This window comes from Hypanus sabinus, chromosome 11, assembly GCF_030144855.1.
Source record: "Hypanus sabinus isolate sHypSab1 chromosome 11, sHypSab1.hap1, whole genome shotgun sequence".
Lineage (NCBI taxonomy): Eukaryota > Metazoa > Chordata > Chondrichthyes > Myliobatiformes > Dasyatidae > Hypanus > Hypanus sabinus.
Genome location: NC_082716.1, coordinates 65,192,568 through 65,206,824, shown reverse-complemented (window position 1 = coordinate 65,206,824; position 14,257 = coordinate 65,192,568). Strand labels below are relative to the sequence as shown.

Here is a 14,257-nt window from a genome sequence, read left to right as displayed (position 1 = left end):
GATGTACACAATCAGTTTTGAGTCTATTAGCTGCTGACTTAGCATCTCCTACCCTTGTCCTTACTCAGAGCAGTTGTTTGATAGTGCCAAGAATGAGACCACAAGTCCTTGTTATCCATGTCTAGCTGCTTCCAGGAAGTAATGAACACACTTTAGCCACTTGAATAAATGTCTTGATGGAAAAAAAAGAGAATAATCAAACAGTAGGCTTAAAAATAGAAACTAAATGTGAAGTCTAAAATATAATTCGATATACACTCAGTGGCCACTTTTTAGGGTACCTCCCGTTCCTAGTAAAGGGGCCACTGAGCGTATGTTCGAGGTCTTCTGCTACAGTAACTCATCCACTTCAAGGTTCAATGGGCTGTGCAATCAGAGATGCCACAGTTGTAATGTGTTTATTTGAGCTAATGTCAGCTTGAACCTGCCTGGCCAATCTCCTCTGACCTCTCTCGTTAACAAGACATTTTCACCCACAGAACTGCTGCTTACCGGATGTTTTTACGTTTTTGCGGCATTCTCTGTAAACTCTAGAGCCTGTTGTGTGTGAAAACCCAAGAGATCAGCAGCAGCTTACAAGGTACTCAACCTCTCCCTCTGGCATCAACAATCATTCCAGTCAAAGTCATTTAGATCATATTTCTCCCCAGTTTTGAACAATAGCTGAACCTCTTGACCATGTCTGCATGCTTTGTTGCCACATGATTGACTGATTAGATATTTGCATCAACAAGCAGGTGTACAGGTGCACCAAATAAAGTGGAAGTTGAACAAATCATCCAGTGATAAACTACCTAAACTGATTTTTGGCCAGTGTTTGCAGACTTCTAGCCCCAATATGACCACACTTGTGAGCATGGAACGGGCTCATAATTCACTACATTCTGTAGAGTATTGATACATTAGTGCACATTTGTCAGCTAAACTGTGGAGGAAAATATGGCTACAATGACTATGGTGGAAATGATGGAAATTAGAAGCACAGCTCCAATGTCATATTTGGAGGATCAAAATGAAGAGGTTCACCTTTGATGTTATCATTTCGAAGGACGTTTCCTGGGTTCATCACGTAAGTGCAATTACGAAGGAAGCACGGCAGCCCTCTACTTCCTTAAAAGTTTGTGTAGATTTGCATGACATCTAAAACTTATACAAACTTCTATAGATGTGTGCTGGAGAGTAAATTAACTGGTTGCATCACAGCATAATATGGAAATACCAATGCCCTTGAATGGAAAATCCCACAAAAAGTAGTACATATAGCCTGGCTCATCATGGGTAAAGCCCTCCCCATCATTGAGCATGTCTACAAGGTGCACTGTTGCAGGAAAATATCACCCGTCATCAGTGACGCCCACACCCAAGACAAGCTCTCTTTACACTGCTGCCATCAGGAAGAACGTACAGGACTCACACCACCTGGTTTAGGAACAGTTATTACCCCTCAACTATCAGCCTTGAACCAACTTCACGCCCCATCGTTAAACTGTTTCCACAACCTTTAGACTCACTGTCATGGATTCTTCATCTCATGTTCTCAATATTTATTGCTTATTTATTTATTACTATTATTATTATTTCTTTTTTATTTCATATTTGCAGTTTGTCCGCCCGGTTGGATGTGGTCTTTCATTGATTGTATTATGGTTCTTAGATTTACTGAGTATGTCCACAAGAAAATGAATCTCAGGATTGTATATGATGACATATATGTATGTACTTTGATAACAAATCTACTTTGAACTTTGAGCTTTTTGAAGTCTATGAAGCTTGTTGACAGGCTGTTTCCAATACAGAGACCAATGAGGAATTATAGAATGACTGTACGATGAAGATAGCCATTTAGTTCATCATGTCCTCATTGGCTCTTGACAGAGAATTCTCTGACCCACTGGCCTTTTCTCTGTCACTTTGAAACTTTTTATTTACCATGTATTTTACAAGTTACATCTTGAATGGAACCTCTTTCTACCACAGCTCCACACACGTCAAAAATGGTTCCTCCTTCACATTACTCTTAATTCTCTTCCCATCAACCTTATTCTTGCGTTGTCAAGTCCTCACCTCCTCCACCTCGGGAACATTGGGTGCAGTAGCAGCGGTGGAATCATGAAGGAGAGCATAGACGCATGATTTACTGCTGCTCCCTAAGATAGTGTTAATGGCTGGAGCACAGATTGCTGAGGTGACTGCTGGCGGGAGAATTAGCAGGGTTTGCTTGGCGGAAGGCTGGGCTTCCAGCGTAAAGCTCAGAGTCTGGGGACTTGAGCTGCGTTCAGGCATTCCATTCTTGGATCAGCCGTGATGGAATGGCGGAGCGGACTCGATGTGCCGAATGGCCTCATTTTGCTTCTATGTCTCACTGTCTTATGGTCCGCCTTTGATCAAGAGACTCTGTGCCGTCGTTGCTAACGAGATTGCTCACCTCTGCCTTGCTGTAAAGGGTTTCTCTCTGCCCTACATGAAGACTGGAGCCAGAAATTTGCAATTCTGATCCTGATATTTTCTATTATGCTTGCCAGTGCACCTACTGGTATGAAGGTTGGTTTACTCTTGTCACATGTATCAAGATACAGTGAAAAGCTTATCTTGCATACCATTCATACAGATCAAACCATTACACAGTGCAATGAGCTAGAATTAGGTAAAACAATAAAATAGATTAAAGTGTGAAAGCTACTGAGAAAGTGAAGTGTAAGTAACCAATCAAGTGCAAGATCATAATGAGGTAGATTGTGAGGCTAAGAGACCACTTTATTGTTCGAAAGGTCCATTCAAGAGTCCGATACGAGTGAGCTAGAAGCTGTCTCTGAGCCTTGTGGTGCATGATTTCAGGCTTTATCTTCGGCCTGACGGGAGGGGGAAAAGAGAGAATGCCTGAATGTCTTTGATCATGCTGGCTACTCTACTGAGGCAGAGACCACAGAGGGGAGGCTGGTTCCTGTGACCACAATTTTCTGCAGTTTCTTGTGGTCATGTGCAGAACAGCTGCCATACCAGGCTGTAGAGCATCCAGACAGAATGCTTTCTAGGGCACATCAGTAAAAATTGGAGAGAGTGAACAAAGACATGCGGAATTTCTTTGGCCTCCTGAGGAAGTCCAGATGTTAGTAAGCTTTCTTGGCCATAACATCAAAGTGGTTGGACCAGGAGTTTATAATTTCCTATAGAGTCTATACACAGAAACAGGCCCTTCAGCCCATCTATTTCATGCTGAACCATTTAAAGTGCCTACTCATGTTGAACTGCACCAGGATCATACCCCTACCAACCATGTACCTATCCAAACTTCTCAAACATTATAATCAAGCTCACATACACAACTTACACAGGCAGCTCATTCCATGCCCTCACAACCCTCTGAGTAAAGAAGTTTCCCCTCATGTTCCCCTTAAACATTTCACCTTTCACCCTTAAGTCATGATCTCTAGTTGTAGTCCCAACCAACATCAGTGGAAAAAGCCTGCTTGCATTGTATCTTATCTGTACTCCTAAGAATTTTGTAAACCTCTATCAAATCTCCCCTCAGTCTTCTACTTTCCAAGGAATAAAGTCCTAACCTATTCAATCTTTCCATATAACTTGTAAATTTTCTCTGTAATCCTGGCGTCAATGCGGTTGAACCAGGATTTTATAATTTCCTATAACATCATTGTTGTACATCCTCCAGAGGCTGCCCTATGGGAATGGGCAGCGGAATTCATTCACAGCATTAACCTCAAGGAGCTGGCATCAGTACTGCTCTTGTTCCCAGCCTGGCTACAGGCCACTCATACCCAGTCATCGCGTGCAGGCACACATCTCTGAGGAAATGTCGATGTGTCAGTGGATGAGCTGATCCGCCCTTTCCCCAAGACTGGGGAGAGCATAGGTTTAAGGTGAGAGGGATGAGATTTAAAGGGAACGGCTTTATGGACTGACCTGCCAGAGGTGGATACAACTACACTTGGTCGGATTCGAGGGATGATGGGCCATATGACGACTAACGAACTAGCTCAGAAAGACGCCTGGATGAGCATTAAAAAGTTGGGCCTAAGGACCTGTTTCTGTGCTGTGTAACCTGGAAAACAATGCAAGCACTGTGCACTGATGGTTGATGGCTGAGGAGGTTCAGGAAAATAATTCTAGGATTGAACGGCTTGTCATATGAAAAGCGTTTGACTGCTCTGGGCCTGTATTCACTAGAATTCAGAAGAATGAGGGGTGACCTTATTGAAGCCTACCAGCCCTTTTAGAATGGAGATGAGGAGAAATTTCATTAGCCAGAGGATGGTGAATCTGTGGAATTCATTGCCACAAGCAGCTGCAGAGGCCAAGGATTTAAGTTTATTTAAGGCAGAGATTGACAGATTCTCGTTTGGTCAGGGCATGAAGGGATACAAGGAGAAGGCAGAGACTGGGGCTGAGAGGAAAAATGATCAGCCAGGATGAAATGATGATACAGACTCGATCGGCCAAATGGCCTAATTCTGTTCCGATGTCTTGTGGTCTTACGGAATAAATACCTAGGGAATGAATGTTTCAAGAATGAATGTTCAAGGTGGTGGATGGGTTCCAATCACGTGATTTGTCCTGATAGTGTCAACTTTATTAAGTATTATAGGAGCAGCCAGTCAAGTGGAAAGTACTCTATCATCCTTTTGACTTGTGTCTTGTTATGGTGGAAAGGGTTTGGAGCATCAACAGGAAAGTCAATCATCAATGGATACCCAGATGCTGACTCCCTTGTAGACTTTCCAAGGGATATACACCCAGTAGCCAATTTATTAGGTAGCACCTGTACCTAAAACTCTGGCCACTGAGTGCATGTTCATGGTCTTTTGCTGTTGTAGCCCATCCACTTCAAGTTCGATGTCTTGTGCATTTCTGCACATCACTGTTGCAATGTTGTAATCACATAACAAGATAAAATCCTATGGTATTGCAGGAAAGATACTGGCATGGATAGTGAAATGGCTGACAGGCAGGAGGCAGCGAGTGGGAATAAAAGGGGCCTTTTCTGGTTGGTTGCCAGTGGCTAGTAGTGTTCCTCAGAGGTCAGTATTGGGACTGCTGCTTTTCACATTGTTCGCCAGTGATTTGGATAATGAATTTAATGGCTTTGTGGCAAAGTTTGTGGATGATACAAAGATAGGTGGAGAGGTAGGTAGTGCTGAGGAAGCAATGCGATTGCAGCAGGATTTAGACAAATTGGAAGAATGGGAAAAGAGTGGCAGGTGAAATACAGTGTTGGGAAAAGTATGATCATGCATTTTGGTAAAAGCAACAATAGCGGACTATTATCTAAATGGGGAGAAGGTTCAAACATCAGAGGTGCAGAGGGACTTAGGAGTCCTCGTGCAAAACGCCCAGAAGGTTAATTCACAGGTTGAGTCTGTGGTAAAGGAGGCAAATGCAAAGTTGGCATTAATTTTCAAGGGGAATATAAAAGCAAGGAGATAATGCTGAGCTTTTATGAGACACTAGTCAGGCTGCACTTGGAGCATTATCAAAAGGTTTGGGCTCCATATCTCAGAAGGGATGTGTTTTCATTGGAGAGAGTCCATAGGAGGTTCACAAGGATGATTCTAGAAATGAAAGGATTGATATACAAGGAGTGCTTGGCAGCTTTGGGCCTGTAGTCACTGGAATCTAGAAAAATGTTTGGGGGGGGGAATTTCATTGAAACCTACTTAATGTTGAAAGGCCTAGATAGGGTGGATGTAGAGGGGATATCCAGGACTAGAGGGCACAGCCTGAAAATTGACAGACAACGTTTTAGAACAGAGGTAAGGAGGATTTTTATTTTAGCCAAAGAGTGGTGAATTTGTGGAATGCTCTGCCATGGACTGAGGTGGAGGCCAAGTCCGTGGGTATATTTAAGGCAGAAGTTGATGGTTTCCTGTTCAGTCAGGACATCAAGGGACATGGTGAGAAGGCAGTTGTATGGGGTTGAGTGGGATCTGGAATCAGCCGTGGTGGAATGGCAGAGCAGACTCGAGGGGATGAATGGCCTAATTCTTCTCCTGTGTCTTATGGTCTTAATTGTGGTTATTTGAGTTACTGTCACCTTTCTCTCAGCTTGAAACAGTCTGGCCATTCTCCTCTGACCTGTGTTTTACACCTCCCCCCCCCCACAGAACTGCTGCTGGCTGAAGGTTTTTTGCTTATTGCACTGCTCTGTGTAAACTCTCGAGGCTGTTGTGTGTGAAAATCCCCAGAGATCAGCAGTTTCTGAGATACTCAAACCACCCCGTCTGGCACCAACAATCATTCAAAGTCAATTACATCACTTCTCTTCCCCATTTTGATGCTTGGTCTGAACAACAATTGAACCTCTTGGCCAAGTTTGTGTGGTTTTGTGATTGACTGATTAGATATTTGCAATTTGAGCAAGTGTACATGTATGTACAATAGACAGATCAGCCACACAAATTAATGTAAATGAATACAATACTGTTCTGATCACGGTGAAGACAAGGTCAATGAGATCTATACCTGGTGTTAGTTCTCTCACAATCTTCTGCAGACTCAGCCAGTTTAATCACTTTTGGTGATACAACGCTAATCTTAATGATTAACATTAAAGTCATCACCCAGAATATATTCTGGCAATTTACAACTTTCAATGCTTCTTCCAAGTGTCTTTTCAACCTGGTAGAGCTCTAATTCATCGGCTGAAGAAAGACAGAGTGTGGGTTAAACAAAAGGAAGCTTTCTTCTCTGTGTTTGAAGTGATTCCTTGACACATAGACTACAAAGGCTGTTCTCTCTCCACCCACCTATTGTCTAGTCTGTAGGTCATGGGTATTACCACCTAAGGAATCACTTACAAGGATTTCTCATCTTATGTTTTCAATATTTGTTGCTCTTTTATTTATTATTATTTATTTCTTTTAATATTTGTAAAGTTTTATCTTTGGCACACAAGTTGGGGCAGTCCATTGATTCAGCTATGACTATCATTCTATTGTAGCAGTGTGCTACACGCAGCGCTGAAATAACGACACGCAGTCAGTGAGCTGCAGTTGTAAAATAGGTTTATTCAAACTTCGCGGCCTCGCTTTAAAGCCTTCCTGTTCCCACCCTCCCTGGGCGGGAATGCTGTAGGGGGCGCATATTCACAGTTCCATCCCGCGCGCGGGCTTTTCCCCTTGCTGGTGAACCAGACTTGGCGCCCTCTTTGGGACCGGCCTCAATGCTGGCACGCGCCACTTTGTGAGCCGGTTTGAGTGCGTTGGGAAGTGGGTCGCCACATAACCCCCCCCCCCCCCCCCCAGAACCGGCGATACACCCCCCAATGTCCACAGTCTGGGTCGGTCCCTGTTTGGGAGGTCTGCCTCTGCGCCGCGGTGCCTGAATCTCGACCGGCTGCGCCACGTCCACATGGGCCGGTTTGAGTTGGTCCACTGTGAAATCCTCCTCTCTCCCCCAATGTCCAGCACGAATGCAGATCCGTTGTTTCTGACCATCGTAAACGGCCCCTTGTAGGGCCGTTGTAGCAGTGTCCGGTGTCCGCCCCGTTGTGCAAAAACGAACTTACAGTTTTGCAGGTTTTTGCATATGCAGGTCGGGTTCTGCCCATGCTGTGAAGTGGGTATGGGGGCCAGGTTACTGAGCCTCTCGCGTAGTCTGTCCAGGACTGCTGCAGGTTCTTCCTCTTGCCCCCTTGGGGCTGGTATGAACTCTCCTGGCACGACCAGGGGTGCACCGTACACCAACTCAGCCAACGAGGTGTGCAGATCCTCCTTGGGCACCGTGCGGATTCCGAGCAGGACCCAGGGAAGCTCGTCCACCCAGTTAGGCCCTTTGAGGCGGGCCATGAGAGCCGACTTCAGGTGACGGTGGAAACACTCCACCAATCCATTCGACTGTGGGTGGTAGGCAGTTGTGTGGTGCAGCTGTGTCCCCAAAAGGCTGGCCATAGCTGACCACAGGCTGGAGGTGAACTGGGCACCTCTGTCGGAGGTAATGTGGGCCGGTACACCAAAGCGCGACACCCAGGTGGCAATCAGTGCCCGGGCGCAAGATTCGGAGGTGGTGTCGGTGAACGGGATTGCCTCTGGCCATCTGGTGAACCGGTCCACGATAGTCAGGAGGTGCTGCACTCCTCGTGACAATAGCAGGGGGCCCACGATATCCACATGAATGCGGTTGTAACGCCGGTGGGTGGGGTGGAACTGCTGCAGCAGGGCTTTGATGTGCTGCTGCACCTTGACTGTTTGGCAGTGCATGCACGTTTTGGCCCATTCACTGACCTGCTTGCGGAGACCGTGCCAAACTAACCTGTTGGCTACCATCCGGACGGTTGTCCTGATGGAGGGGTGCGTTAAGTTGTGAATAGAGTTGAAAACACGCCGCCACCAGGCTGCCGGGACGATGGGGCGGAGTTGACCGGTGGTGACGTCACAGAGTAGGGTCCTCTCACCTGGGCCTACGGGGAGGTCCTGGAGCTGCAAACCGGAGACTGCAGTTCTGTAACTAGGGATCTCCTCGCCTGCCTGCTGCACCTCTGCCAGTGCTTCATAGTCTACCCCCTGGGACAGGGCTTGGATGTTAGGTCTGGAGAGAGCATCCGCCACGACATTGTCCTTTCCCGAGACATGCCGGACATCCATCGTGTATTCGGAGATGTAGGACAGATGTCGCTGCTGGCGGGATGACCAGGGGTCGGATGCTTTCATGAACGCAAAGGTAAGCGGTTTGTGGTCCGTGAACGCGGTGAAGGGCCGACCTTCTAAGAAGTACCTGAAACGCTGGATTGCCAGGTGTAGCGCCAACAGTTCCCAGTCGGAAGCACTGCATTTGAGCTCAGGTAGTCATAGGTGTTTGCTAAAAAACGCCAGGGGTTGCCAGCGACCCTCAATGAGTTGTACCAGCACTCCACCGACTGCCGTGTTAGATGTGTCCACTGTGAGGGCGGTAGGGACGTCCGTTCTGGGGTGCACTAGCATCGCGGCATTTGCAGATAGGATTTGGCTAATGCTTTATATGATCTGACATACTGGTCTGCTGGTTTTTAATCAGGTATGAAGAATGGAAGTCCAGGGATCTGTGAGTGTATTCTCACATTCTTCTGTTTGCTGCTAATTCTTCTCTTATTCCCAGTCTCAGTCTGGTTCTGTATTAAGGTGAGCATATGGCATTCACAAGCTATCAAACAGGATTTTTGGAGAATTATTTCAATGGGTGTAAAATTCTTATTTAGAATCATGGAGCACCACAGCACACAACAGGCCCTTCAGCCCATCTGGTCCATGCTGAACTATTACTCGGCCTAGTGAAATCAACCCACATCTGGACCACAGCTCTCCATATCTCTCCCACCCATGCACTTATCCAAACTTCTCTTAAATATTGCAATCAAATCCACATCCACCACTTCTGCTGGCAATTCATTCCAACCTCAGAGTGAAGAAGGTCCCCTTAAACATTGCACTTTTCACACTTAACTCATGGCCTCTAGTCCAAGTCTCATTCAACACCAGTGGAAACAAAACCTGCTTGCATTTACCCAAACTACATCCCTCATAATTTTATATACGTCTATCAAATCTTCCCTCATTCTCCTACACTCGAGAGAATAAAGTCCTAATCCATTCAGCCTTTCATTGTCCTTAAGTCATGAGAAAATCCTTGTACATTCTCTCTGTACTTTTTTATTCTTATTGATGATATCTTTCCTCTAGGTAGGTGACCAGAAATGCACACAATACTCCAAATTTGTGACATAACATCCCACCTTCAGCATTCAGTTTTCTGATTTATGAAGGACTATGTGGCAAAAGCTTTATCTATGGCCATATCTACCTGTGACACCACTATCAAGAAATTATGGATCTGTTTTCCCAGATCCCTCTATTCTACCACACCCCTCAGTGCCCTACCGTTCACTGTGTAAGTCTAACTCTGGTTTATCCTCCCAAAGTGCAACACCTCACACTTGCCTGCATTAAATTCCATCTGCCATTTTTCAGACTATTTTTCCATCTGGTCCAGATCCCACTGCAAGCTTTGATAACATTCCTCGCTGTCCACAATGCCCCTAATCTTGGTGTCTTCAACAAATTTGCTGATTCAGTTCATCACATTATCATCCAGATTGTTTATACAGATGACAAACAACAACAGACCAAGCACCAGTCCCTGCAGTAAACCACTAGTTTCAGGTGTCCAGTCAGAGAGGCAACCATCTACTGCCACTCTCCAGCTTCTTCTGAGAAGCCAATTTCACAGCCTATTTACTACCTCATTCTGAATGCCAAGGGACTGAACCTTCCTGACCATTCTCCCATGCGGAACCTTCCAAAGGCCTTGCTACAAGCCATGTAGACTACATCCACTGCCTTTCCTGGTAACCTCCTCAAAAACCTATCAGATTGGTTAAACATGACCTACCACACACAATGCCCTGTTGACTAGACCTAAACAGGCCCCATCTATCCAAATATCTTTATATCCGGTCCTTTAGAATACCTTCCAATAATTTACCCACTAGAGGTGTCAGGTTCATCAGCCTATAGTTCCCCAGAATATTCTTAGAGCCTTTCTTGCACAACAGAACAACATCAGCTAAGCTCCAATCCCTTGATACCTCACCCATAGCTACGGAGATTTTAAATACCCGTGCCAGGGCTCCTGCAATTTCTGCACTAGCCTCTCACAAGATTAGAGGGGATACATTGTCAAGCCCTGTGGACTTAGCCACTGTAAGTATTAGAAGTAGCTAGGTTTTAGACATTGACTCAACTACTGGGTTGCTTGTATAAATCTAGACAGCGCTCATCATTTGGGTGCATTGAGTAATTTCTCTACTCCACGAAATGCAAAACATGAAACAAGCATTTGTGTTAGGGAAAAAGAAAACAGAGGTAAAAGCAGAAATGTGGCAAAGGAGAATTGCTATCTAAAAGAATGTGAATATTGTGCAAAGATCGCAATTTGTTGAACAGAAGGTAACTGAATCCTGTGTAAGCAACTAGTTTTCTTTTTGTAACTGACACGCTGTCCTTCATGGTGCAGATAGTACAGGAGCATGAGCGTGCTGTGACATTCAGACTGGGACGACTACTGCCAGGGAGAGCCAAGGGGCCAGGTAGGTGCCCATACTCGAAAATGATGAGTTAGGATGGTCGCACATTAATGACACTCATATTTGCCAATCATATTAAGCATATTAGTTTCTAAGTAATATGGAAATGAAGATTTTGTCAATTTTACCTCTTTTCAAAACTGCAAATATCACCCTGTGCTCAAAGATGCTATAAAAAGTAAATATTTAACCATTTCCGCTAAATGTTAATTTCTCACACTGTAATTCAATTGAATCGAACTGAACTGGAACTCGTGAAGTGTGTAAACCTTAGAATCATTAGGATATGGCAATATCATACAGAGTGCTTTGCAATTTGCTAAGTATTAGAGTCTGCCAGTATGTTTTTTGCTGGTAATTGGGCTATAGGTTACTGAGGGTTTGAATGGGCAGACAATATTGTGAGTGATGTTATTTTAAACAAGTGCAATTGTAGAATGGACTTGTTTCAAATAATATGACTCCTAGTTTAGAAATGGTGTAATGGGATGATTCACAATAGATTTGACCATCCCTGAATTCAGGCAAGTGAGCAAGAAACTTAAAAGAAAACTATAAAGTTCTTTTTAAGTTTATCATTGACTAATATTCCAGGCTAACTTCATAAATTGTAAGTGCAATTTCCAGCTGTGACCTTAACAAAAACAGAGACTGAATATTTACTATAGCCTTGTTACAGATGTGTTTTCAGTATGCGTGTTTTTTAAGATATCACCTTATCAGGAAGTGCATCAGTACATTTATTCTAGGACGTTTTGTAATATTCTTCTGGGTTTACACAAAGTGCTGATGCACAAAGTATAGTTAAAGTTTATTATATTATTTGGTTTAATTATAGGTCTCTTCTTTCTTGTGCCTTGTCTGGACACTTATCACAAAGTGGATATGCGTGTTAAAACCTTGGTGATTCCATTTCATGAAGTAAGTGTGCCAAAGTCAACAAGTTGTCAAAAATATAATGAATTGTCAAAAGCCCAAAGGATGGCATGAAACCAAGCCACATATTTCTATTGAAATGTTAGCAATATCCGGAACGATGTGTCAGTGCAGCTGGTGAAACAAGGAACATTAAGTGTACTGAAAGGAAATAGGTAAGTTGCTGATTTCCAAAGGCAATTACATTTTCTAAGTGTAAAAATTCTTCAAAGGGTCAAAGAGTGTAGTAGATTGGACATTCGATCTTTAATCCTGCCAAGTTTAGGAGGAATACCAAAAGAAGAACATACACAGTGAATGGTAGGTGGTAGGTGCTGTAGGGAGTACGGAGGAATAGTAAACCCTCATGAAATATCAACTTATTCCACTCCATAGATGCTGCCTGACTTGCTGAGTTCCTCCAGCATTATGTGTATGTTGCTCAAGATTTCCAGCATCTGCAGAATCTTTTGTGTTAAAGAGATCATAAGACCACAAGATATAGAAGCATAATTAAGCTATTCAGCACATTGAGTCTGCTCTGGAAATCTATCATGCTGATTTATTATCCCACTCAACCCCATTCTCCTGCTTTCTCCCCATAACCTTTAAATACCCTGACTCAACAACAATCTATCAACCTCTGCTTTACATATACCCAATGACTTGTCCTCCACAGCTGTCTCTGACAATGACTTCCACAGATTCACCATCTAAGAAATTCCTCCTCATCTCTGTTCTGAAGGGATGTCCTGCTATTCTGAGGCTGTGCTCTCTGGTCCTAGACTCCCCCACTATAGGAAAGATCCTCACCACATCTGCACTAGCCTCTCATAAGACTGGAGGGGATATCTTGTCAGGCCCTGTGGACTTAGCCACCGTAAATATTAGAAGTAGTTAGGTTTTAGACATTGACTCAACTACTAGGCTGCTTGTCTAAATCTAGACAATGCTCATCATTTGGGTGCATTGAGTAATTTGTCTAAGCCTTTCAATATTCAGTAGGTTTCACTTAGATCCACCCCTCACCCCCATTCTTCTGAACTCCAGTGAGTACAGATCCAGAGCCATGAAACACTCCTCATGTGTTAACATTTTCATTCCTAGGAACATTCTCATGAACCTCATCTGGACTCTCTCCAATGCCAGCATATCTTTTCTTAGACAAGGAGCCAAAACTGTTCACAATACTCCAAGTGCAGACTGACCGATGCCTTATACAAGCATTACATCCTTGCTTTTATATTCTAGTCCTCTCAAAATTAATACTAAAATTACATTTGCCTTCCTTAACACCAACTCAACCTGCAAGTTAACCTTTAGAATCCTGCACAAGGACTCCAAGTGACTTTGTACCTCTGATTTCTGGGTTTTCTCCCTGTTTAGAAATTAGTCTCCACCTTTATTCCTTCTACCAAAGTGCATGACCATACACTTCCCTGCACTAAACTCTATTTGCCACTTCTTTGCCTATACTGCTAAACTGTCTTTCTGTAAACTGCTGCTTCCTCAACATTAACTGCCCCTCTATCTATTTTCATATCAGGCTCACATTTGGCCACAAAGCCATCAATTCCATCATCCAAATCATTGACCTATAACATGAAAAGAAGTGGCCCCAACATCGACCCCTGAGGAACACCACTAGTCACCAGCAGCCAACCAGAAATGGCCCTGTTTTATTCCCACTCTTTACCTCCTGCCAATCAGTCAATCCTCTCTCTATCCGGCTAGTACCTTCCCTATTATACCATGAGCTTTTACCTAAGCAACCTCATGTGTGGCACCTTGTCAAATGCCTTTTGAAAATCCAAATACACAATATCCACTGACTCTCTTTGGTCTCTTCTTCATGTTATTTCTTCAAAAGACTTTCAACAGCTATGTCAGGCAAGATTTTCCCTTGAGGAAACCATGCTGACTTTGGCTTATTTTAGTACGTGCCTCCAGGAAGCTCCAAACCTCATCCTTACTAATAGATTCCAACATCTTGCCAACCAATTAAGTCAGGTGAACTGGCCTATAATTTCCTTTCTTTTGCCTCCCTCCCTTAAAGAGTGGAATGACACTTACAATTTTCCATTCCTCTGTAGCCATTCCAGAATCTTGAAAGATCACTATTAATACCTCCACAATCTCTTCAGCTACCTCTTTCCAAACCCTATGGTATAGTCCATCTGGTCCAGGTGACTAATTTACCTTCAGACTTTCTCCTTAGTAATAGCAACTATGTACATTTACTTTCGACCGCTGATGAATTTCTGGCACACT

General features: G+C 43.9%; 1 protein-coding gene across 4 annotated transcripts in view; it reads left to right on the top strand.

Annotated features, from left to right (window-relative positions):
• Nucleotides 1-14,257, top strand: part of nphs2 (NPHS2 stomatin family member, podocin) — a 38,664-nt gene that overhangs the window by 903 nt on the left and 23,504 nt on the right. For all 4 annotated transcript variants that reach the window (XR_009514790.1, XR_009514789.1, XM_059984548.1 and 1 more), the window contains exons 2-4: nt 9,007-9,110; nt 11,002-11,074; nt 11,910-11,992. Coding sequence is in view for 2 of the 4 variants with exons in the window: in XM_059984548.1 (XP_059840531.1) it covers nt 9,007-9,110; nt 11,002-11,074; nt 11,910-11,992 (260 nt within the window). In the remaining 2 variants the exon portion in view is untranslated. The remainder of the gene's footprint in view (nt 1-9,006; nt 9,111-11,001; nt 11,075-11,909; nt 11,993-14,257) is intronic.